This window comes from Capricornis sumatraensis, chromosome 10 (genome assembly GCF_032405125.1).
Source record: "Capricornis sumatraensis isolate serow.1 chromosome 10, serow.2, whole genome shotgun sequence".
Classification (NCBI taxonomy): Eukaryota; Metazoa; Chordata; class Mammalia; order Artiodactyla; family Bovidae; genus Capricornis; species Capricornis sumatraensis.
In genome coordinates this window covers 52537165-52561924 of record NC_091078.1, presented here as the reverse complement: position 1 = coordinate 52561924, position 24760 = coordinate 52537165, and the positions used below count along the sequence as shown (strand labels likewise).

Sequence of the window (24760 nt, the reverse complement as noted above, 5' to 3'; positions counted from 1 at the left end):
ACCCGCCGCGGCCTTGCGTTCCCGGGCCCTGGCGATGGAGAACGGAGAGGTCTACAGAGCCACCACCGAGGCGCACCCGGGCCCCGGCAGAGGCGCCCGGAGCGGCCTCGCCGCCTACTTCACCCTGAGCCGGCTCTCGGGGTTCCGGCGACTCAAAGTCTTGGAGCTGGTGAGTCCGCGGCGGGCGCGGGCGAGAGGAGGCGGCGAGCGGCGCCCTGCCTGCGGCGGCGGCGGCCGTTTCCACATCCCCAGTTCCTTCCCTCTCCGCCCGGGGAGGGGCCGTTCCCCGCGGGGGAGGCGGCCGGCGCCCCCTCCTCCCGGGCCCCTCCTCGAGGCCCGCCCCGGGGTGCTGGGACCACCCGGCGTGTTTGGCGGGCGCAGGAAGTGTGTCGGAGAGCCAAGCCCGCAGCGTACCCAGTTCTCTGCTTCTGTGTCGCGACCTTTGGCTCTTCTCCCTGCTGTTACCCTGCATTATCTATCAAAGTGTCCGTGTTTGGACTACAAAATGCTTTTCTATCATTCTCTGGTTCTTTCGGTTTCTTGGTGCGAACCCAACGGGACAGTTAAATTTGTTGGACAGAGTGTTCCGATACTACGCAAGGCATAGAGAGATGTGTGTACAATAAGTTGTCTCAAGTTTTAATGCTAACTGGCAAAGAATTATTTCTAAATGAGCAGTGTGTGTACCAAATACAAAGTCAAAAGGACAGCTTTTTGTGTGAGTTGTGTGAAGGTAGAGCGAGGGCATTCTCTTTCAGGGACATTGAGTTTCAGTTTCCTTTAGGCGTTGCTAAGCACCTTAAATCTACTAGTGAAAATATCAAACCATCTTTGAGATTTACATTTTTATTCAGATCACATGCACATTGAGCTCCTTTGTTCTGTTTTAACCGACAATGAGTAACATTTTCTGCAAGAGGAAAAATCAGCTTGTTTAGAATATTTCTGGGTTGGTTTGGTTTTTGAATCATCCCCATTGAAAACAGCCAATTGGTTTTCTTTGGAAGATCTTAGGTTCTTAGAAGTCAGATAACCAGATAACATTCTTAGAACTCAAATGACCTACTTTTCATTGAAAAGAAAAATTGCAGTAAAAAGCCTAAATAGCTTTTTAGCCCCCTAAATGATCACTTCTGGGAATAACTGGGAAGTCACTTGGAAGGAAGTGACAGTGTGGCCCAGGAGGGTCGGGCTGGGTCTGCATGCTGCCAGCCTTCCTGTCCCTGCCGTGTCCTCTGCCCCCTCCTGCCGTTGCTCTTCTGCGTCAGCGGATCCTCCTCCCCAAGAAGGGCTTCCTTCTGCTCTTCCTGTCCTCAGCTCTTGCATGACTGTTAGATGTCAGCTGTGTTTCTCTGCCTTAGAGCTAAAATGTTTCTGTACAAGTAGAAGGATTCTTTGGAACAGGAAAGAGTTAATATTCATTTGAAGCACTCTTGTTCAAAAGGCATTGTCAGTATCTGTCTGTTGCCCATTAAATATCTTTTCAGTTGCCTTTCTTTTTTCTTTCCAGTGAGAACTGGCACATCTGAAGTAAAGTTTCTGATTGCCTTACTTATAGTTTAATAAGCTGCAGTTGCATATCTTCTGAATAGAATGCATTCGTAAGTTTGGATGGGACACTTCTTACTTGGAGAGAAGGGGGAGGATGAGTTTGCCTTGCAGGGATTGTTAGACATTTCCTGCTTGTTCTCTATCATCCATAAGGAGAAAGAGCAAAAGAATGAAAATTAATGTCTCTTCTTGAAATCCATTTGTTTGTTTATGGTGAACCTGTCCCAGCCTTTTCACTTTGTTTTGGCCTCACCTTGTGGCTTTCAGGATCTTAGTTTCCTGACTATGGATTGAACCCTTGTCCTTGGGAGTGAAAGCCTGGAGTTCTAATCCCTGGACTGCCAGAGAATCTCCTTGTTTACAGGGAACTTAGGACATTTTCTTCAACATAGATTTAGGAAAATATCTCTTCAGTGCTGCCTTTCATTCTGATGGTCGTCTTTTTGCGCCTACTTTGTTTGTTGCAATGTCTTACCTCTTCACAACAATAGAGGATTTACCCAGAAAGTCCCAAGAAAGCTTTATCTGGAGTCAGTGAAAACTGATGCAGCCAGGGGCAACAGACAAAGTCTTCTTTGCCGTAACTCAGACTCTGCCTTTAGGTTGGTTTCTTTAGATAAGTTATTTTTTAATTAAAAAGAGTTGGCGAGCTCTAATAAGGAACAATTGGAGTGGAGAAACCCATAGTCAAAGCGGAGGTACTTTAACAAGGGACCTGCAAGCCCGAGGACGTTTTATTCAAAATACAGTGCATTTCTACGTTCATTTTTCTAGACCGATAAATCATACCAGATTCTCAAAAACCCCAAAAGAGAAATGTCTTATTCTGAAATTTAACAAACCAGACCCTGTGTACTTCGGAAATTCATGGAGTCCAGAGGTGAAATTGGGTCTTCTCGGAGGTTCTTTGCAGTCTTAACGGTTTTTACGATCTCTGAGGCTCTCTCTGCAGGATGTGTGTGCCAGTACAGAGCCGAACACCGGGGGGTAGAGAGCCGCACCTGCCAACAGAAGGGGGGCTAGAGCGAAAGGGCACGACCGCCTCCTGAGTTACATGCTCTGGGAGGTAGAGGGCTGTATCTGCCGTTCACGCGTGACCTCGGTTTGGTCAAAGGCTTGTCCATCCACCCTTGCAGAGCTGAAGAGGAAATGCAGACTCAGCTGAGAAGGTACCATAAGGCGCCACGGCGGTCCTCTGTCCATGAGTCACTTTTTAGTAGTTTATCCTGTCCCTAGGTTGGTCCTTACACATGTACTTTGTGAGGTTTTTGTTGTTACTGTTATTTTTTTGAGGCAGGTTTATTTTTCTGTGGTCTTATGGGAAGAATTGACTTTTTTGGCAGCCAAATTCCTTGCTAGTAAACTGGTGTAGTGATCTAAGTATGTATGATATAGTCTCTGCCACAAGCAAGCATTGTGTTTATAGTACCAGCTGAATGTCTGAAGGCTGCATAGTACTATGATTATAATGACTCTTCAGGCAAGCAGTTTGATTTAGAATTCACCAGTGATTTAAATGTATTAAATTGTGAATAGTGTTATTTTGTAAGTGCCAAGAAACAAATCACTTGAAAGCCGTTTTTCTTATATTGGTACTCTTCATGACTTCATACTAAATTGAAGTGCTCTATTTTTACCATGAAGAAGATCCATAATGTCAGCAAATTGTATCCTCGAACCTTTGTGAGTAAATGTTTGCTGAAAGCACGGGAGGCTTAGCCTGACTACAGGCCGACACATTTGTTTACTTGAACCTTACATATCACTTCAAGCTTTTTAAAGCGAGTTTATTAATTCACAGACTGATAGAATTGTGTAGATGGAGCCTTACAATTAATGCAAACATTAAAAAGTTCTTTTATGAGAAACTTTTTGGCAGCAGACTGTTCCGTGATGGAGAATTAGTATTTAGTGTGGTGACTGTTAATTTTAGGGAAGGCTGAAGTTTCAGAAAGGGTAGTGAAACTGAAATGGAGACACCGAGGAGTCATTATCTGAATGTTGAAGTCACCAGGACGGTAAGTGCATCTTTAGTCACTTAAGACTTCCCAGATGTGTTGGCTCTAGCATGGTGGTTTTAATGTATGACTTAACAGCAAAAAGGGAAATGGACAGAACTATGGTTATAACTTCAGAAACCCAGCTGACAGGGAAGTCCTACACAAACACACCCAGTGGTAAGATGAACTTAATAAACAGTGCTTTAGGGGGTCAGTGAGTGCAGAGTGGGAGTCAGGGGTGTGTGGCTAACTTGGGAGTTAGTGTGTCAGAGATTTAATTCCCTCAGCTGTAAACAGAAGCGTGGGAGAACGTGTTCTCCAAGGGCCCTGCCAACTCTTAGCAGCTTGATAATGCCCCTGATTACGTTTGGGTGCAATTTTGTATCATTAGAAGGAGCCATACTGGGCATGTGTACTGTGTTAGGTGCTTAGCCTAATCTTCAGTAAGCAGTATTTAGTACGGTGCTTTCATGCTGTTGAGAGCAATACTGTTTACCAGAAAGTAATCACTGAGCCTATAAACTTAGGCATTTCATTCACCATTATATCCTTACCTGATTCAGTGACTTTATCTCTTTTCCTGTCTTCAACCACTTAGGTATTCAATGCTGGTGACCACACATTTCTTGAAGTTCTTCCCTTAACTTTCACTTTTCTTCTTTAATACAAAAAAATGTCTGCTTACAAATATAAATATATACGTTATATATATATGAGATTAAAATTAGTCACACTGTAGGTCCCAACAGTACTCTGCTAACTCGCTGTTAGAGTAACAGTTTGGAGTGTGTTTACTTGCTTTTTAAGGCGTCTCCCTGAGAAATGTCCAGCTGCCCGTGCCTTGCTCTCCTGGTGCCAGTTGCCCTGGTCCCTCCTCCGCCTGGACTGTGACATTCTTCAGCCTCTCCCAGTCCTCCACGCCTCCTGCCTGCTAACCAGCAAAACCAGGCAGGCAGTTCCTGCGTTGGGAAGTCCATCCTTTCTGGCAGGATCATCACATGACCACACTCCGCTCCTTAATCATTTTCCACATCACTCCCCATCCAGTTGGGTCAGTCGCCTTCTTACCCTCTTGGCTGCCCTGCAAATCCTTACTGGTGTGGTTCTGTTCCTTTTGTGCCACACCCAGAGTGCCCTCTGCCTGTCCTGATCCTGGGTCTTGCTTTTCACTCATCCTTCTGCGGCTACTATTAACCCAGGTGGATCTGAACATTTTCCTGAATTAATACCAAGTGCTCAAGTATGAGGTATGAAATTATTGTTTTCTTTTTTTTTCCCTTATACATAGGTTTTAAAAGTGAAAGTTGCTCAGTCGTATCCGACTCTTTGTGACCCCATGGACTATATACAGTCCGTGGAATTCTCCAGGCTGGAGTGGGTAGCCTTTCCCTTCTCTAGGGGATCTTCCCAACCCAGGTCTCCGGCGTTGCAGGCGGACTGTTTACTAGCTGAGCCACAAGGGAAGACCATATATAGGTCTTATTTTTTTGTTATTACATGTTCCTACACATACTACAATGTTGGATACATAATACTCAACACACTTTAAAAAACTTTTTTAATTGGGATGTTATCGACTTGTAACGTTGTTTCATGTATACAGCGTAACGATGCGACATTTGTATAGACTGTGAGATGTTGCCTCAGTTCCGTGTTAGCGACCGTATAGAGCTGCTCTTGGTCTTGCTGTTTAGTCGCTCAGTTGTGTCCAGCTCTCTGCAACCCCATGGTCTGTAGCCCGTCAGACTCCTCTGTCCATGGGATTCTCCAGGTAAGAATACTGGGGTGGGTTGCCATGCCTTCCTCTAGGGGATCTTCCCGACCCAGGGCTCAAACCAACATCTTCATTGCAGGCAGATTCTTGACTACTAAACTGCCAGGGCAGCTCATGGAGCTGTGGGAGAGTTTAAAGGAAGCTTAGTGTTAATAGAGATGGGGAGTCAGGAGTTTTCACACTGAATATAACTTACAGTGCTAATTTCTTGGCCTTTAACTGGGAATAGGAACTAGTAAATATCCAAGCTTGACATAGTACCCCTTCCTTCTCTTAGGATGTCCATGCTGAACCCCCCTCCTGATGGAGCCCTAAGGTTTAATTAAGGTCAGTAAGAATGCCTCCTTTGAGGAGTTTGGAAGAGGGCTTGTAATGACTTGTCTCTGATGGGTTCTGGCCCAGCTGGTTCCTGCACTTTTCTTGGGGAGAGTAAATAAGTGGTCTGTATCTACTGCAGTTAACGATTTTATTGTCTTAGGGACACTGATGAGTGTTCCCAATAATCTCATTCTTGTAATAAGGATGGCCCAGAGCTGCTGTTCTCACATCTCAGTGAGTTCTAGGCTCTTATCTTCTCACAGTTAATTTCATGCAACTTAGATCTATCCTGAAGATTTCTTGTAGAGAAACTCGTAACATTCAGTTAAGATTTAACGTAGTAGGGAACAGAAGAAATGGAGTTTTAAACATTTGGCACTTACTACACTCTAGACACTAAAAACCCTTCGTGTAATTGCGAGAGAGGAAGTCCTTTACACAGTGACTTTCTGGGACTTGTCTTGGTGTGCCGCTTTGTCTGTGGTGCCGTGACTGGAAACGCCTCACCTAACATCTGTCTGATATGAGGAAGTTGTTTGGGATCTTCTGGACTGTTTTATGCCTCATTAACTTACAGGAAATCACAGCAAAACAGGATCTATTTTCATCCTTACACGCTGGTGTTGTCAGTTGTGGGCACATGTGAATTTTGTATGGCCAGTAGGAGGGGGGAAATCCCTTAGAGGCTTCGATGCTAATTTAGATTTGTTTCTAAACTTGTTTAAAATAATCATAGTATCACAGGAACTTGCAAAAAAACACACGCGAAGGGAGGTCCTTGGCATTCACACGTGTGTGTGTTCATGTACCTCTGCTGCTGTGTCAAGTGTAGCTTCCTTGATCACCACTGCAGCCGAGAACCAGAACTGCTCCATTACCACGTAGCTCCCGCATGTCCCAGCCACCACTGATTAGTTCTCCATCTCCAAAACTTGTGTTCTTCTGTGAATGTAATCCTGCGATGTGTAGTCTTTTGAGATTGGATTGTTTTCACTTTATAGAATTCTCTGGGGATTCATCCAGATTGTTGCATATATCCAGTTTCTTCCTTTTTATTGCTAAGAGTAGTATTCCATGGTATGGATACCACAGTTTGCTTAACCATTGAAGGGCATCTGGAGTGTTCATTCAGAGTTTGGACTGATGAATAAAATGTTAAGAACATTCACATATCAGTTTTTGCAGGAATGTACATGTTCATTTTCTGGACCAAGAAATGAGCAGATTGTAGAAATGCAGTTCCTGGGTCACATGGCAGTTGCCTGCTTAGTTTTTAAAGAAATTGCTAACCCGTTTTCCAGAAAGGCTGTACCAAGGGCCTCTGCTTTGATGAAAATGTTTGGTGGATAAAGCTATTCTGAAATGTCACTGTGGATTCTGGTAGCAGTCTTATTGCCATTCATGTATCTGGTTGCACCTGCTGACCTGCATTGAGTAAGGTGACGTTTCCCAGTAGGCTCTGACTTGGGTCATCAGTCATTTCATCAGCCATCAGGTTTTAATGCTCAGAAGGAAATTCCCTCAGCTTCCACAAAACCCACCCAGACTGCCCAAGTGAGTCTCTGCCCCCTCTTCCTTTCTCTAGAGCAGTGCCAGCCCACACCTTTAGCCCTGAATCCTGCTTTTAGAGATGCTCTTTTCTTCCTATTTAGACTTCTCCTAGGTTCCTGCATGTTTAAACATGCTCAGTTCTCTGTTTTGAAATGCCTTTCCCCAGTGAGCCCATCCACCTCTACCCTCCACCTGGCTGCATGAGGCTGGGCCTGGTGACTGGGCTGTGTCTGTTGCCGGCCTCGCCTCCTCGCTGCCGGGGGACGGCGCTGGAGTGTGAGCTGCCCTCGCCGAGCACACTGAGGTGGCCCTGTTGGTGTCAGCAGCAGCCCCGAACTTCAGTCTCTCGTAGCGTTTCAGTCGCGTTCTTGCCTGACCTCTGAGGAGCATTCAGCACTCGTGGTGGTGGCGCTTGTGTTTGGCTGTGCCACACGGCAGGCCTGGGATCTCAGATCTCCGACTTGAGGGGTCAAACCCGTGCCCCCTGCATTGGAAGCACGGCGTCTCAACCACCAGACCACCAGGGAGGTCCGCAGTCAGCACTTTGCTCACTTGCCCTGCATAGAAATCCTTTTTCTTGATTTGCTCCCCTTGGGACTGCTGCTCCTAACCGTCCTATGCTCGTATCGCCTCCTCTCTTACGGGCTTCCCTGGTGACTCAGGCTGCAAAGAATCTGCCTGCAGTGGAGGAGACGCAGGTTCACTCCCTGGATCAAAAGATCCCCTGGAGAAGGCGATGGCACCCCACTCCAGTACTCTGGCCTGGAGAATCCCATGGACTGAGGAGCCTGGGAGGCTGCAGTCCATGGGGTCCCAGGAGTTGGACATGACTTAGCAACTGAATCACCGCCACCAGCAGCCCCTCTGTTGGTCCCTCCAGTCTTGGGGTTCATCACAGTCTTCCGCGGGCCAGCGTTCCTAACTCTGGGTGACCTCCCACACGCTGGGCTCCACCTCAGATGTGTCCCCCGGGCTCCAGACCCATATATCCTTTTGCCTCAGGCAGCACCTCAGTCATCCACAGACCTCTCATTTACAGCATGTTTCAAATGAATTTATCCTCTTGCCAACACTCTTGCCTCTTAACAAGCAGACAGACTCTTCTTTCTGCAGTGAGGCATCAGTGTGTTAGCACCTCAGCACACAACGGTGGGAGCGCTGTTAAAACCCACCTGCATTTGAGTTGTTGAATTAGCCAAATAACTGTTCTCCATTCAGTGGAAATGCATTAAAATACTTTTTTGTGGCCAGTTAAATACTGCAAGACTGAAATTCAGTGTGAAAAGGAATTGTTTCTATGAAAATAAATGGGATGCTTTAGAAAGACCAAAAAATAAGTTGATAAATACTTGCTGTGGAATTAAGAGCACGGCAACTGTGAAAGGCTAGTAAAACTAGCCTGATTCTAGAAGGAGTCAGCACGCTACTTCTCTAGTGTCCCAGATCTTGTTCCGCTTGAAATAACATCAGCCTGGAAGTGGCAGTCCTAAATGATGGAGGTAGTCGATGCAGCAGACGTGAAGGGGAATTCCGGTCAGGCGCACTCCCAAAGAAAAGGCCCCCTTGCAGACCGGTGGATGAATGAGCGCGCCTTGTTGCGTTACGGTGTTTAAGCACACATGTCATCTCGTCTCCTGCTCTGTCTGTGGCCGTCCCGTCAGCTGAGGGCGCTACAGTGCTTAAGCACACGTCATCTCGTCTCCTGCTCTGTCTGTGGCCGTCCCGTCAGCTGAGGGCTTCTGCTCCATCATCGGGGGTTTGACTCTCGTCCATCACAACTCCCCTGTTCACGCTTTCCCTTCTTTTCTGGCATCAGCTTCCCAACTGGATGGCAACCCCCCGTTTTGCTTTTTCCCCCCTCCCTTCGCTATCTTGTGGCTAGAAAGAACTACTAAAACATAAACCTGATCATGTCACCCTTTGGTTTAAAAACCCTTAAGATTCAGATTCCTTACACTAGGAAAAGGAGGCGTCTGTTTATTCATACACTTACTTTTGACCGCGCGGGTCCTCCTCGGTGGGTGTGGCTCCCTGTTGTTACAGCTGCTCTCTGGCTGCGGGGCATCACTTCTCATTGCGGTGGTTTTCGCGGCAGAGCGCGGCCTCTAGGCACTTAGTAGTTGCGGCACATGGGCTTAGTTCCTCTGCAGCAGGTGTCGTCTTCCCGGACCAGGCATCCAACCTGTGCCCCTGCACTGGTAGGCAGATTCTTACCCCCTGGACGGCCAGGGAAGCCCACGGAGGCACTTAAAGAATCCTGCGGCTTACCTCCCTGGCTTCATGTCGCCGTCTTTGCGCTGCATCCCCTCCCGTCTTGGCCCAGCACCCTCTCAGTTCAGTGGCGGTGTGGGCTCTGTGTGTGGTGGGGTGGGGCGGCGCATGCGCTCTCATCTCCAGGCCTTCTTGGCCCAGCGCCTCTCAGTTCAGTGGGGGCTGTGGGCTCTGTGTTGGCCCAGCCCCTCTCAGTTCAGTGGCGGTGTGGGCCCTCGGGGTGGGGTGGGGTGGGGTGGGGTGGGGTGGGGTGGGGTGGGGCGGCGCATGCGCTCTCATCTCCAGGCCTCCTGCGCGCTGCTCGTCTGCCTGAAACTCTCCCCTATCCTTTGCCTCCCCACTCCCAAACTGACTCTGCAGCCCTCCTGGTCTCAGCTTCCTTGCAGGAAGCCTTTCCTGAACCCCAGGTTGAGTGCCTGTTCCGTGTGTTCCTATGATAGTTCCTGAATTCCTCCTGTTCTGGCATTCAGCACATAGTAGTTAATTTTCTGTGATCTTACATACTCTTCAAGGCGTCTGGACTGAGTCCCGTGTAGATAGATCGGGTTCATTGAGGAATCTTGTTTGCCAAGTCTGCACTCGACAGATACTACAGACAAATTCTGTAGGTTTCCCAGAAACAGGTAAGCCAAACGTTCCGTTTCTTTTGTAGGTGCTGTCTCTCCTGGCCTTCATCTGTGAGGAGGTTGTGTCGCAGTGCACTTTGTGTGGAGGACTCTATTTCTTTGAGTTTGTCAGCTGCAGCGCCTTTCTGCTGAGTCTTCTTATCCTGATTGTGTACTGCACGCCAGTGTACGACAGAGTTGATCCTGCAAAAGTCAAGTCATCGGTAAGCACGAGAACACACAGTCTCTGTGACGACAGTGTAGATGTTTTGGATATTGTGTAGTTGCATTATTCACAACTCTGACAGGAAAAGACACTATCCATTGTTTCAGGTCTGGCTCCGAGCAACTTGGTTTTCCCTGCCAAATGGGATGGTTGGGGAGGGTGAAATTATAGTGACAGACACTGCCAATAATTTACAGGTATTGGTGGTTTAATCCGATTCACATTAGGTATTTTTTAAAAACTGGGATTTTTATCATTTTTGACTTCTCACATTTCAGAGTGTGGGTTCTGAGTTCTGCACTGTGCCTGCTGTAGGTCCGGCGTTGCGCTGGACGTAAGAGATGGAGCAATGATCTAACGACGGGTTTCGGAGCCTTTAAGCAAAACAGCGTGTAACTCTAGCTATTTTGTTTTGATTTTATTATGAAAGAAAGTTGTCTCTTAAGTGAATTTAGAAGGTATTTGTTAAATTCATTATTTATAAGTAACCCTTTTAATAAAAGTAAAGGGGCAATTTCATATTCACAAAATTAAGAGATGTATAACTTTCTAAAGACTTAGTCTGACCCTCAGTTTTTCGTTTAGTATGGATTTGTGAGATGACAGATGAGCTAATTTATAGAGTTACTGCATTTAAGGAAGAAAAAATTGAACAGTTTACTTCAGTAGCATTCAGGTTCTCAAGAGTTGTTTATGAGGAATTGTAACTAGCAGGGTAGATTTATGAAATTCAGTTTCGAGGAGAAAGATAAAAGAGTTAAGTTTTAACTATTAAAAACAAGATAATAGGATAAATATAAACCAGTTAAGATTTTATTATTGTTTTAATGAGAAGCAGGCTTTGGGTCCTATATTGATAATATACCTTAGATTTACTTTTTTCTGTATACTCTTTTGTACTATAAGAATCTGTTACCTTTTTTTTTGCATTTTAAAAATGGTATTGAAGTATAGTTGACTTAACAATGTCGTGTTAATTTCTGCTGTACAACAAAATGATTCAGTTACACACAGGTACACACATTCTTTTTATGTTCTTTCCCACTGTGGTTTATCCCAGGATACTGGAGGTAGCTCCCTGGGCCTTTCACCCATCCTCTATATACCAGTTTGCTCTGCTAATCCCTCCCTCCCCCCGGGGCGGCACCCGTCTGCTCTGCCTCTGTGAGTGTGTTGCATAAGTAGGTTCATTTGTAGCCGTATTCTAGATTCCACCTGTAAGTGATATGGCATCTGTTCTTTGACTGACTTAGTAAGATTAATCCATTTATTTTGCGGCTAATTGTGTAATTTCATTCTTTTTTAGGGAGTCATGTTTCACTGTGTACACACACACACACACACCCACACACCACATCTTCTCTGCCTGCTCGTCTATTGATGGACATTTTAAGTTGCTTCCATGTCTTGGCACCAGTCAATAGTGACGCTATGCACCCTGGGGTACATGTGTATTTTCAAATTACAGTTTTGTCTGGGTTTATGCCTGGGAGCGGGATTGCAGGATCTTATGGCAACTCTATTTGTAGTTTTTGAGGAGCCTCCATGCTGTTCTACATGGTGGCTACACCCATTTGTATTCCTGCCACCAGGGTCAGGGTTTACTTCTGGCCTCCCTACTCTGTTTCAGTGATCTATATACGTCTGTTTTTGTGCCAGAACCATGCTGGTTTTGTTTGAGTTTTTGTTGGAGCATAGTTGGCTTCACAGTGTTTCCACTGTATAGCAAAGTGAGTCGGCTCTATGCTTACATTTAGCCCCTTGTTTTGGGCTTTCTCCCAGTTTGGGTCACCACAGAGCACTGCATACTATACAGTAGGCTCCCATTGGCTGTCTGTTTATACATGGTATCAGCAGTGTATATATGCCAACCCCTGCCTCCCGCTTCACAGGGATTTTTGATTTTTTAATCTGTATACTAGCTTTCCTAAGTGACTTACTTTCAGATTATGATTTTCTCTTTCCTGTAGATGCTTAAAATTCGTTTATGCTTAGAGACGACTGTTCAGTATTTCCCTTAGGATGGGTTTAGTATTGCTGTATTTAGTTTTCAGTTGTTCGGGAAATTCCTTGTTTCGGTAGAGTATCTCAGGTTGTGGATTATGCCCTTTCAGGACTTTGAGTGTATCTTGCCATTCCCTCTGGCCTGCAGCGTTTCTCTGGAGAAGTAGGTCTTGTCTGTGTAGGTCTGTTCAGGTTTACCTTGTTGGGGACTTGCTGTGTTTCCTGTGCCTGGATATCTGTTTCCTTATGTAGATTTGGGACGTTTTTAGCCATAATTTATTCAGATGCATTTTCAGTCCTTTTCTTTCTTCCCCTTTTTGGATTCCAGTTGTGTGCAGATTGCACGCTTTATGTTATCCCATGGGTCTCTCATAGCGCTCTCGTTTGTTTTTTTCGTTTGGCTTTCCGTCCGCTGTTCTGATTGGGGGATTTCCATTATTCTATCTTCTAGGTCCCTTAATTGTTCTGCATTTTTCATTCTACTGTTCACTACTTCTAGCTCAACTTTCATCTCAATAAATGAATTCACTAATTTTTCTTGATTCCTTCTTTAGTTTCCAGTTCCTTTTCAGAGTAACCTGCATTTCTGTCAGTAGTCCCTAATTTCCTCAGTTTTCATTATCTCCCTTTTGAACTTGCCCTGTATTAGACTGGAGAGGTCTGCTTTGTTGTTGGTTCTTTCAGGGGAATTCTCTTGATCTTTTAATTGAGAGCGGTTCCTCTGCTTCCTCATTTTACTTGTGTTTCCCTTGCTGTATGCGTTTAGGAGAAGCAGTTATCTGCTGTGGTTTTGGAGGGCTGTTTTTATGTGGGAGCACCCCTGTGTAGCCCTGTCTAGTATCTTGGGGGCGAGGGCTGTTTGCAGCATGGATGCCTGCCACTACTTTCCTCAGCGTCTGCTCGCTGTCCTCCCCTTGCTGGCTTGTGTGGCTGACGTGAGCAGCACCTGCAGCGGACATTGGGCGGGGCCTCCTTGCTCTGTGGTTGTCTTTGGCCTGTCAGGGGTCCGGTTTGTGCCCTTAGCTGTTGGGAGTAGAAGGTCCCAGATGTGCTTCTGAGTTGTGGTGCAAGGTAGGGGGGATTGGAGCGTCTCCACTGAGTCTTCCTCGGAGCGGTTTTCGGGTGAGTCTGCTCACCTGGCACCTGTGAAGACGTACCGTGGTCACCTCTGCCCTCCCCCCATCTCAGCCTTGGACTCTCATCAGTTGGCCCCGGGGTCCTTCTGGCCTGGTGTTCACAAGGCCACCAGCTCAGCTCCACTGAAGTCAGGCTCCAGGACCACAGGAGTGGTGCCCCTGGACCTGCTGTGGGGCTCTGGAGGTGTTCAGACCCTGGCCCGGCCCAGGCCCTGTGCGCACGTGTCCAGGAGGCCCCCAGCTGCTCAGGCTGCATCTGTTCCAGCCGCGGGAGGACCCGTGGTCCGCATGATGTTCTGTGGGTGCTGAGTTGACACGGCTGCCAGCAGAGATGGACGCCGGTGGCTCCTGGAGCTGTGGGGAGACCCCGCAGTCCTGCTCCTAAGCCGCACGGCCCCTGGGTCCCACTGGGGTTTCAGCCCCGCCTCTGTGCATGGGCGGCCTGCTGGTGTTGGCTCCCAGGCGCCTCCCCAGGCAGGAGCCCCTGAAGTTGTGGCCAGAGCACAGACAGCCTCTTCGGGTCGTCTCCATGCAGCCAACAGCAGTCCTCTCCTCAGGCCTGCCCTCTAAACTCCTGCGTCTCAGCACCCGGCCTCCGCCTGTACGAGAAGTTTTCTCTCAGGCTGGGGCGTGCAGGGTGGTGGCCCGCACCTCGTGTGCAGTTTGTCTCTCCTCCTGCACCTGACTGGCTGCCACGCCCATCTCCTGGCCAGTGAGGCGGCTTCCACAGGATGGGAACCTTCCTTTTTCCAGCTCCTCCCAGGGGTACAGGTCCCATCCTGCTGCCTTCCCCCACCCCAACCCCCCCCTTCATCCTGCCTGTTACTTAGAGATCATTCCTGTCCTTTCAGGGGTTTGAGGTCTCCTGCTGGTGTTCAGTAGGTGTTCTGTGAGAATTGTTCCATCTGTAGAAGTATTTTTCATGTAATTGTGGGAGGAAGCAAGTTCCACGTCTTTCTATTACACCATTTTGATCGGATACTGTCTTTTAAAATAATTATTTTTAGCATGAAATACTGCCATTTCCAGTAACATGTTACTGGACCTAGATAATATTATACTATGTCAGAGAAAGACAGATACTATATGATAGCACTTTACTATGTGGAATTCTTAAAAAATTTTAATATAAAAGATATATATATATACACAAAATAGAAACAGACTCACAGATACAGAAAGCAAGCTTGTGGTTGCCAAAGAGGAGAGGGAAGAGAGCAGGGACGAATTAGGGATGTGGGATTAAGAGACTATATACATAAAATAGGGGAGCAATAAGGATTTATTGCTAGCACTGGGAGCAGTACTCAGTATCTTATAATAAACTTCTAATGGAATATAATCTGAAGAAAACATAAATCTATAATAGAATATTCTGAGAAAACATAATTGAATCACTTTGTATTACACCTGAAGTGAACACAAAAGGATAAATCGGCCATCCATCAATAAAAAAGTACACATACTTAATGATTCTTTTAAGGTTGAAAAATGAAGCAGCAGAAAGTTGATACTGAACAGGTAAAAAAAAACTTTGAAAATCAGGTAGAGTCTCAATCAAATCCACAAAGCCTCTGATGACCACATTCATGCGTTTCTCGCCCAACAGCCAAATAGCACTACTTTCCATAAAAGTTTACTTTCCATAAACGCATTTTAGAAGCAGTTAGTGTTTTCCAAGTACTGTTTTCTCCTTGGCTGCACTGGGCCTTTGTTGCTGCAGGCCGGCCGTCTCTGGTTGTGACAGATGGCTGCTCTCCAGTGCAGCGCTTGGGCGGCTCAGTGCGGCGACTTCTCCTGGAGCACAGACTCCAGGGCGCACAGGCGGGCTCTTCCCAGACCAGGGAGCGCACCCTGGACCACCAGGGAAGCCCTAGAAATAGTTGTTCATAAGAACATTGATCTTTTGGACGAGAAACAATATAAATTTTCTACTTTTATGGTCAAAATAAACAAAATGTAGAACACTGATTTCATCAAACTCCAGCATTTAAAAAGTTATGAGTAAATATTGATGAAAAAAAGCTAGTCACTTCATCTTAAAATAGCTTTCATAAAATATCTTAAAATATTTCTTTTGGGTCTTATAGAAAGTTTTAAACATATTTGTAATCATATATGTATTCTACTTTTCCACCTAACATTTTAAGGAAGTCCTGTTTCTTTGATTTAAAAATTACTCTTACTGTCTGCTTTCTAATATACTTAAAATTTTGGGGGGTTTTCTTTTTGAGAAAACGTTTTTGAGTATATAGTGGGTGTGGTATCTAGGTTGGAACAGTAATCTTTTTGAAGAGAGAATCTTTTCTGTCCCATTACAAGAACAACAATAGCCAGTGTTTAAGAAACATTTACTGTGTATCTGGCACTGGGCTGAGCAGTTTTCTTGGATTAAGGAACTCTCATCTATAGAATCACCTCTGAATATAATATTGTTACTACTCATCCTGCAGATGAAACAAAAGCACACAGACGATCGGTGATGAACTCAGTCATGTCGCTAGGAAGGAACATCACTGGGATGTGAACCTAGGTAGTCGAGCTCTAGGGCCCATGTCATCGAATACTACGTTCTGTCTCAAAATGAGTGTCTTGTTTAAATACTTCGAGTGTACTTCAAATATGAAAAACACCTCTTTTAGAAGCAAAGAGAAAAATCAAGCGTTTTTTATAAATGTTGAATTAACAAAATAGTGAGTTCTGTTTTGGGTGGCTTTGTTGGTGCTGGGCTCCGTGGAGAATGTGAACTCACTCAGACTGGAAGCCCCTGGGCCGGCTGTCACGTCTCCAGTCTCCCCTCTGAATCAGGGCTGCGTGTCAGGCGGTGTTTGTGATCGGCTTCTGAGAGCGCCTCGTGAGGTGATGCCCGAGCGCGCTCTGGGAAACCAGGACGCTATTCCAGCGCTGTAAGCCTCATTCTGATGAGCTCTGGGTGCTCGTACAGGGTAGACCATCTCATCCTATTAATACACGCTTATGCTGGGTGACCTGGTGGGCACAGCCTAACAAAGCTTAAGTGTCTAAAACACAGACTATTGGCGTAATTTTATTGTGTTAATGATGGGCAGGCCTTTGTAGTTTAAAAGCAACAAAGTACTCTGAGAGAGGCCATCCTAGCATGGATTACCTGGAAAGGAAAGAAAAATGCTTTTTTTTTTGCTGGAAGTAATACGGTATTTAATCTTACGGCTTTGATCTTTATGTCCTAAAGAAAAAGGTACATATACATGCACGTGTGTTTCACCTTACTTATTTGTAATGGTATATAGTTGATTTTATAATCTTATTTATTTGTAATGGTATATAGTTGATTTTTTATTACTTTCAGATGTAAACCCAGCAGTTCAATATTCTTGCAGATGATACTCCAGGTAAAGTCAGTTACACGATGCTGGCTCGACCTCCCTGTGCTCTGCAGTGCTTCCCTCTGTTGCTTATTTAAACAAGGTAGCTGGCACCCCCGCCCTGCCCCTCCCCTTTCCCCACTGGTCAGCACTGGTTTCTCTGCATCTGTGGGTCTGTTTCAAAGTTACATACATTGATTTTAGTTCTTAGATTCCACATGGAGGTGATGATGGAGAACTGTTTTTATTAAAAGATTATCTTCTGGATATAGCATGTGCACATTTATAGGGTGTTGCTTTACAGGGTATCTATGAAATACCAAGCTTATTGAAAAGTAGTTGAAATATGTAAGTCTGAGTAAAGAAAAAAGAAGCCACTGTTTTTTAAAAGTTAAAAAGTAAAGCACGTTTTCAACCAGCCTAACCGTGCTGTCTGTATCCCTTCTGTGTTTCTGTGTGTGTAGGATTTTTATATCACTCTGGGCACAGGACTGGTATTCTTTGTGGCATCCGTCATTTTTGCTTTGACACATGACAATACCATAACTGAAATTGCTGCAATTGTAAGTACCCTTCATCCTTTGCTTGTTTTTGTTTGCTTAAAAATACAGAATTTGGAAAGTACTTAACAGGTTATACAATAAGGGAGAGTAGTTTGTCTAACTTATTTTTTAGTATAATTTTCAATAGAGGACCTAAAAGCAAATAGATATGATAGCCTTAAAAACCTAGAACCTGTCTTTAGAATTTGAGGTCTGTTAACAAAAATCCACTTACTCTGCCTGTGAACATTATTGCTAATGGAAGTGGTAGGATTGACTGATTATCTTAAAATTTCTCCCCTTTTCAGTTCAACAGAACACATTTATACATATCAGGTGCTGTTTTAAGTGTAGGGAATAACAGGTATGACCCCAAAGTTCAGTCTAATATAAGAGATAAGTAAACATTTTTTTATCTGAAATCGTTGAGGGGCCAAGTGTTTTTTAGAAATCAGAATATTCTGGATTTTAGAAAGGCAATAACTGTACATATACTATATCACACCTTTGGACAGTCTGAGCAGCACCTTGTTATCTAACATTAATAGTTCTGAATATTATTCTGAATATTCACAGTAAAATAGAGATGGGTAAAGACTAAATAGTTTTATCGTGTGACAATTTTGTGCCAGGTAAATCATGAAACTTTTTTTTGTAGCTTTCTGAATTTCAGAATTGCAGATCCAAGATCGTGGATTTAATCGGGGCCAGTGCTGTGAATATGAACAGTTAACAAGTAGTTAACAAGTCTTCTCACTAGTCAACTGATTTTCAATTAATGCTTTGTTCATAACAAAACTGAGGTTGTAATTAATGGAAACATCAGCATATAGATCATTCAAACTGCTTAGAACAACTCAAAAGGCATTCAGACAATTGGTTGGCTGTAATATTATCTACCTACTTACATGAACACATCTTAGTACTTAAGAGAAAGTCAGTTCTGTTGCAGAAGAGTATGATAAGGTGAAGCAGTAATTTCTAGTATAACAATTATTACTATAAAAATCCTGTGGAGGAAGTGCAAAGTGAAATAAAGTTGAGATGTTCAGTTCATGGAGGGTGGGAGAGAGCATGTCCTAAAATTCCCAGATATTTAAAAGCTTACTTGTGTGTTTTAATTAGGTGATGTGTTAGGATGTTACAGTATTCAGTCTCATTGAGTATGTTTAAGAGTGGTGGCTTAAAAGCTCGGTATTTATAATATGCTGAAAATTACCTTCTAAGTATGAAAACTATATAGATTTAAATGAGTGAGGAGTCTATTTAAAAAATTCTGATGTGAGCAAAAAAGATCATTGGGTGATACGCAGAGGGGGTCCTGTATAGACCAGAGCTCTCTGAGGCAGTCGTCACAGACAAGGTGACATCTGGTCTGGCCTTTGAAGTATGGAATATATTTGCCAGCCAAATACGGGGACAGATGCCCTCGAGCCAAATGAAGACTCCAGAGGGGGAAAGGGCCTTGGGCTTTTGAGGGGTGGACTTGCTCGTGGCATGTCGGCTGGATGTGTTGGGGACGCTCGGTGAATGAGGAAGCTGTTGCTTTCCTGTGAAATGCGGAGGGTGGAGGGCCGGGGCTGCAGCAGCCGACAGCCAGGTGTTGAGGTGGAGCTGCAGACCTCAGCCATGCCCCCAGCGAGTGTCCCTTTCTGCAGAGCACTCTTCTGGGCCCCGACCTTAAGGGTCGTGTTAGTGATGAAGCTGAATCTGCACTCTTCTTCTGTCTCTTGCCAGAATTCTCAGAAGGCTTGCTCAGATGTTAGGCGAGTGCGATGAGGAAGTGACTCAGGCAGAGGAAGCAGGTAGTGGCATCGCGCTGCTGCGCCACTGCAGCGTGACAGTGAGCTGGAAAACAGTTTCGAGGCCACTGCGGAGTGTCTTCACTGTAGAATGCTCTGCTGTGAATAACTTGCCATTTTTGCCTAGGCGTGGTTGCCTGCTCCTTTCAGCTGTGTCGTCTAACCCTTGCTAACAGTCTTGTTTTGCTTCATGTTTCAGGACTTGGTTTTCATCTGTTAACCTTAGCTTCATAGATTGGCACTGAACACACACACACGACAGGACGTTAATATGTTGGGAGACTGACTAATGGGTGTTATTCTGAAAATTTTTTCTAACTTTGCATTTTTTGATGACCTGACCTTAAATTTTTTTTACTTAATGTTAAGAATGGGGCTTCCCCGGTGGCACTAGTGGTAAAGAACGTGCCTGCTAATGCAGGAGACTCGAGAGACATGGGTTCGCTCCCTGGAGAAGGAAATGGCAAGCTGCTCCAGTATCCTTGCCCGGGAAGTCCCATGAACAGAGGAGCCTGGTGGGCTCCAGTCCTTGGGGTTGCAGAGAGTTAGGCGCGACACACACGATGCGCACATGTGCACAAGGGCACACGCACGCTAAGAATAATCCGTATAAAGTAAAGCGACTTGTCGTTTGTATAAAGTGGGTCCAGAGTCAAGTAGGAAATGTGAGCGTATACTCCAGAATTCCTCATGTAATCTTTGTCCCCTTTCCCTCCTCAGGTGTTTGGGATGCTAGCAAGTCTTGCATATGTGGCTGACTTCTCCTTTATGCTCCGTGAAAAATGTAAGGAGCCCCAGCCGAGAAAAGGGGAGGCTGCCGTGAGGAGAGAATACCTCACTGAACCTCTGAATGCTTAGAGACTTGAGGGGACGGGTGCACAAGGTCGCTGCGTGGGGAGGGGCAGCTCCTGTAGACCCTGGGTCCTTGTTAAACCGCTGATTTTTGGAGAGCAAGGCAGGACGGCAGTTTGATCAGTATTGATTGGACTGTGTATCAGTCACCATAAATAAGGCCAGAGAGCTTTTAAAAAAGTTTTTTTGTAACAGTTGAAACTTGTGTCAGATGAAGTTTTGTTTTTGTTTGGAGGTTAAGAGCAGCTGTTTCTTTAAATCACATAGCTCAACTGATGAATTATTCCATCATTGTTACTAGGGTTAGGTTTCAAATTATGCTTTATAGCTGTATGAACAGCGTGATGAAGTTCATCCATTTATAAATGGTTTACTTTTAATTTGCTTAGCTGTGACTTTGCTTTTTGATGACTAGATACAGTTTAATGTATATTTAAGAGATCATTATTTTAAATGTTGGTCTACGTTTTTTCCTTACACATGTAAAACCCAGGCTTTTACTATATCTCACTCTGCCTTAAAATTATACTGTAACATTTTAGGATATAATTATTAACTCTTTCTGAGACCTTTTATAACCTAATAGAAAATGTATGGGAGATGCTGATATTTTACATGTTCGAAAAGCAACAATGTCGGCAACCCCATGTAAAAGTACACATAGAAAAATGGAAGAAACCGCTACCCTGACGAAGGACCAAAGCTCCGCGTTCGCACAGCGCAGTGGAAAGCAAGTGTAGCAGGCGGCCCTCACCACTTTCCAGTGTGAAGAGACGAGTTCACGCCATGAGACAGAATGCGGTTCGTTCCTTCTTGCATATGATTATTTCTCCTGAAATTAAGGTTCAGGGTTTTCTTTGGAGCCCATCTTACTTTAAAACCTCAACCTTTGATTTTTGATTTGAGAGCTCCCCTGCTCTGTCTCCTTACCAGGATGGTCCAGGTACTGCTCCAGCAGCCGGCAGAGGTGGGCCTGGCCTGGGGCTCTGGCTGCCTTGATGGCAGCTTCTTCAGATTCCTGGGCCTGTCGCGTTGCGGAGATTCACAGCAGGATGTTTAGGGTTCTCGTTCCCACACAGACAGTGCCCTAGTTTCTCTTCAGAGGAGACCGTAAGAAAGGGAGTGCCCAGAGACTCCTGCCCAGTTCAGTACAGCTGATGGTGGGAGAGAGTGCCAGACCCCCCTCAGGGGAACTTCATAACCAGCTGTAATTGAAAAACTGTTTGTTGCCGGCAGGCTAACTTAGAGCCAGCTTTGAATGAGACCATTCCTAAGGGAGGTCTTTTTATAACAGGACCTTTCTAACCAAGTTCTTCCCAGGCTAGACCTTGCTTGTCCTCTTGTTCAGAGTTTTCACTCAAGACTCCAGAGTGGACATGTGTTTCCAGTGAGACAGGTTAATGACCCCATCCTCAGTTTCTCATCTGCCACTGTGTCATGGATGGTTTCAGACACAGATGCCCAAACACAACCTCTGCTGTCTTCCCGATGCAGAGCCTTATCCCTTTGTGTCAGTCTGGTTGCTAGTGGCAACTCACGACTGCCTGCTCGGGAGATTATGGACCCAGTCGAGGATGCGCTTTGTGTGTTCACAGGGTGTGCTAAGTAAGGGAGGAGAACTGGCTTAGGTCTAACCTGGGCTCAGATAACCAGCTTGTGGTAGGCAGGTACCGCTGTCCTTGTAAGTATCATCTCCACCCAGCTGAACTCGCGGCAGACCATCTGGGCCCCCTCAGGGTCCCCATTCGGGAGGCTGAGGGAATGGCCCCAGCAGGCTGGTGCGGAGCTGACGCTCTCCTTGTCCCGAGGTTTCACTTCGCTTGCTTCACTGGAGCAGAATGGAGCTCCTGGCTGACCACCCAAAGATACTACTTTCACTGGTATTTCAGGTCATCCTGGAACCCTTCTTCACCATTTTTTTTTAAACAGGACCCACAACTAATTAGCCTCCATCTGCTATGATGGAAGTTAGGAGTAAAAAGATCTTTGTGGTCAATAAAAATTTCAAGGAGAACTTGAAAACAAAGCCACTGTTACAGAATAATGGTAAATTTATATAAGTAGACCGTTGAGAACAGTTCTTTTAAAAGGGAAATATGCATACAGTACAGAGATTTTATAATTGCTATACTTAAATTATGTTCTGTATGGGGACTGGGGAATGTATTTTTACATTGTTTATAGCCAATCATTTTTATATTTAATAATTTTAAATCCTGTGGGCCTTTTGTGTCTGTCAAATTTTGTAGTCTTTCTAAATAAATCCACTTTATTGTTCATACCTTTGTCGTTGTTTAGTTATTACAGAAGCATAGTGTTTAAATGAAAGTGTTCTCCAGACTTCTAGGAGTTGGCTTTACAACGTGGGTGAGAATACTGGACTTTTTGGATCTGCCAGGGCGTGGGGCATGGGCAGGAAAAAACACATCCGCCTGTGGGCTCTCTCTCTTGGAAAGTTAGAATACACATTCAGACAACATCTTTAGGGAACCATGTGTAAAGAGTTGTTACAAAAAATGTTGTGAACGAAAGGCCTTCAAAATGCTTCCAAAGCAGCAAATTTGGACTCAGTCACATCTCCTAGTATGGGTAATAGTCCCCAAAACAGGCTCATTCTCGTTCAGGCTGTTCAGTGACCGGGAAAGTGAAGCAAAACTAGGGTGGTTCTGGTAAAGCTACAGGTATATTTGTGTAGTTTGCAAAATTCCTGCCTGCAGATGTATGAGAATAACAGGATCTTTATAGTCATCACGAACTCACTGGAATTTGTACATTCTTCAGACATCTGTGTTTTGATAAAGAGCATGGTTTTATCAATATACAATCAACTACAAGGAGCAGAATATCTAACTAGGTGGGGCTTAAAACACTTACTTAGAAAGTGAAAGTTGCTCAGAAAGAGGGTCCGACTCTTGGCGACCCCGTGGACTATACAGTCCATGGGATTCTCCAGGCCAGAATACTGGAGTGGGTAGCCTTTTCCTTCTCCAGGGGATCTTCCCAACCCAGGGATCGAACCCAGGTCTCCCACATTGCAGGCAGGTTCTTTACCAGCTGAGCCACCAGGGAAGGCCTAAAACACTTCAACACTAAGGAAAATTTATTTCATAAGAAGTCTGGGTGGTTCAGTTCCACAGGTGATAAATTGAGTGGCTCAGGAGTGTCACCAGGGACCCAGGCTCTTTCCATGTTTTCCTGCCCATCCTTATGTTTTTGTCCTCTGGGTTGACCCTCTGGCTGCCCGGGCACAGGAGGGCTTAGAGGAGCTACTCCACATTCAAGGTCAGGTGGGGCGGCAGTGAGGAGATAGCCCTCATCCAAGGTAAGGACCAGAGGCTGTGCTTTGCTAGAGCAGCTGTGAAGAGATACCGCACGTCCAAGATAAGAGAAACCCAAGTAAGACAGTAGGTGTTGCGAGAGGGCAGATACACTGAAACCATAATCACAGAAAACTAGTCAATCTAATCACACCAGGACCACAGCCTTGTCTAACTTGGTGAAACTAAGCCATGCCCTGTGGGGCCACCCAAGAAGGGCGGGTCATGGTGGAGAGGTCTGACAGAATGTGGTCCACTGGAGAAGGGAATTCAGTATTCTTGCCTTGAGAACCCCATGAACAGTATGAAAAGGCAAAATGACAGGACACTGAAAGAGGAACTCCCCAGGTCAGTAGGTGCCCAATATGCTACTGGAGATCAGTGGAGAAATAACTCCAGAAAGAATGAAGGGATGGAGCCAAAGCAAAAACAATACCCCGCTGTGGATGTGACTGGTGATAGAAGCAAGGTCCGATGCTGTAAAGAGCAATATTGCATAGGAACCTGGAATGTGAGGTCCATGAATCAAGGCAAATTGGAAGGGGTCAAACAGGAGATGGCAAGAGTGAACTCAGCATTCTAGGAATCAGCAAACTAAAATGGACTGGAATGGGTGAATTTAACTCAGATGACCATTATATCTACTACTGCAGGCAGGAATCCCTCAGAAGAAATGGAGTAGCCATCGTGGTCAACAAGAGTCCAAAATGCCATACTTGGATGCAATCTCAAAAATGACAGAATGATCTCTGTTCATCTCCAAGGCAAACCATTCAGTATCACAGTAATCCAAGTCTATGCCCCAACCAGTAACACTGAAGAAGCTGAAGTTGAACGGTTCTATGAAGACCTACAAGACGTTCTAGAACTAACACCCAAAAAAGATGTCCTTTTCATTATCGGGGACTGGAATGCAAAAGTAGGAAGTCAAGAAACACCTGGAGTAACAGGCAAATTTGGCCTTGGAATACGGAATGAAGCAGGGCAAAGGCTAATAGAGTTTTGCCAAGAGAACGCACTGGTCATAGCAAACACCCTCTTCCAACAACACTAGAGAAGACTCTACACATGGACATCACCAGATGGTCAACACCAAAATCAGATTGATTATATTCTTTGCAGCCAAAGATGGAGAAGCTCTATACAGTCAGCAAAAACAAGACCAGGAGCTGACTGTGGCTCAGATCATGAGCTCCTTATTGTCAAATTCAGACTTAAATTGAAGAAAGTAGGGAAAAGCACTAGACCATTCAGGTCTGACCTAAATCAAATCCCTTATGATTATACAGTGGAAGTGAGAAATAGATTTAAGGGACTAGATGTGATAGATAGAGTGCCTGATGAACTATGGACGGAGGTTAGTGACATTGTACAGGAGACAGGAATCAAGACCATTCCCGTGAAAAAGAAATGCAAAAAAGCAAAATGGCTGGGGAGGCCTTACAAATAGCTGTGAAAAGAAGAGAA

General features: G+C 45.1%; 1 protein-coding gene across 1 annotated transcript; it reads left to right on the top strand.

Moving 5' to 3' along the window:
* CMTM6 (CKLF like MARVEL transmembrane domain containing 6) lies at positions 1 to 22232 on the top strand. Its single transcript, XM_068982003.1, has 4 exons — positions 1 to 169; positions 10118 to 10294; positions 17245 to 17343; positions 19845 to 22232. The coding sequence occupies exons 1-4, from the start codon at positions 35 to 37 to the stop codon at positions 19980 to 19982; spliced, it is 549 nt and encodes a 182-aa protein (XP_068838104.1). The 5' UTR covers positions 1 to 34; the 3' UTR covers positions 19983 to 22232.
* The last annotated feature ends 2528 nt before the right edge of the window (positions 22233 to 24760 follow it).

What these genes read in the sequence shown, in the direction of transcription:
- CMTM6 (XM_068982003.1), top strand. Translation starts at nt 35, where the DNA reads ATGGAGAACGGAGAGGTCTACAGAGCCACCACCGAGGCGCACCCGGGC. An exon ending in CTGCAAAAGTCAAGTCATCG is followed by an intron (nt 10,295 to 17,244) that starts GTAAGCACGAGA and finishes CTGTGTGTGTAG; the next exon opens with GATTTTTATATCACTCTGGG. An exon ending in TAACTGAAATTGCTGCAATT is followed by an intron (nt 17,344 to 19,844) that starts GTAAGTACCCTT and finishes TTCCCTCCTCAG; the next exon opens with GTGTTTGGGATGCTAGCAAG.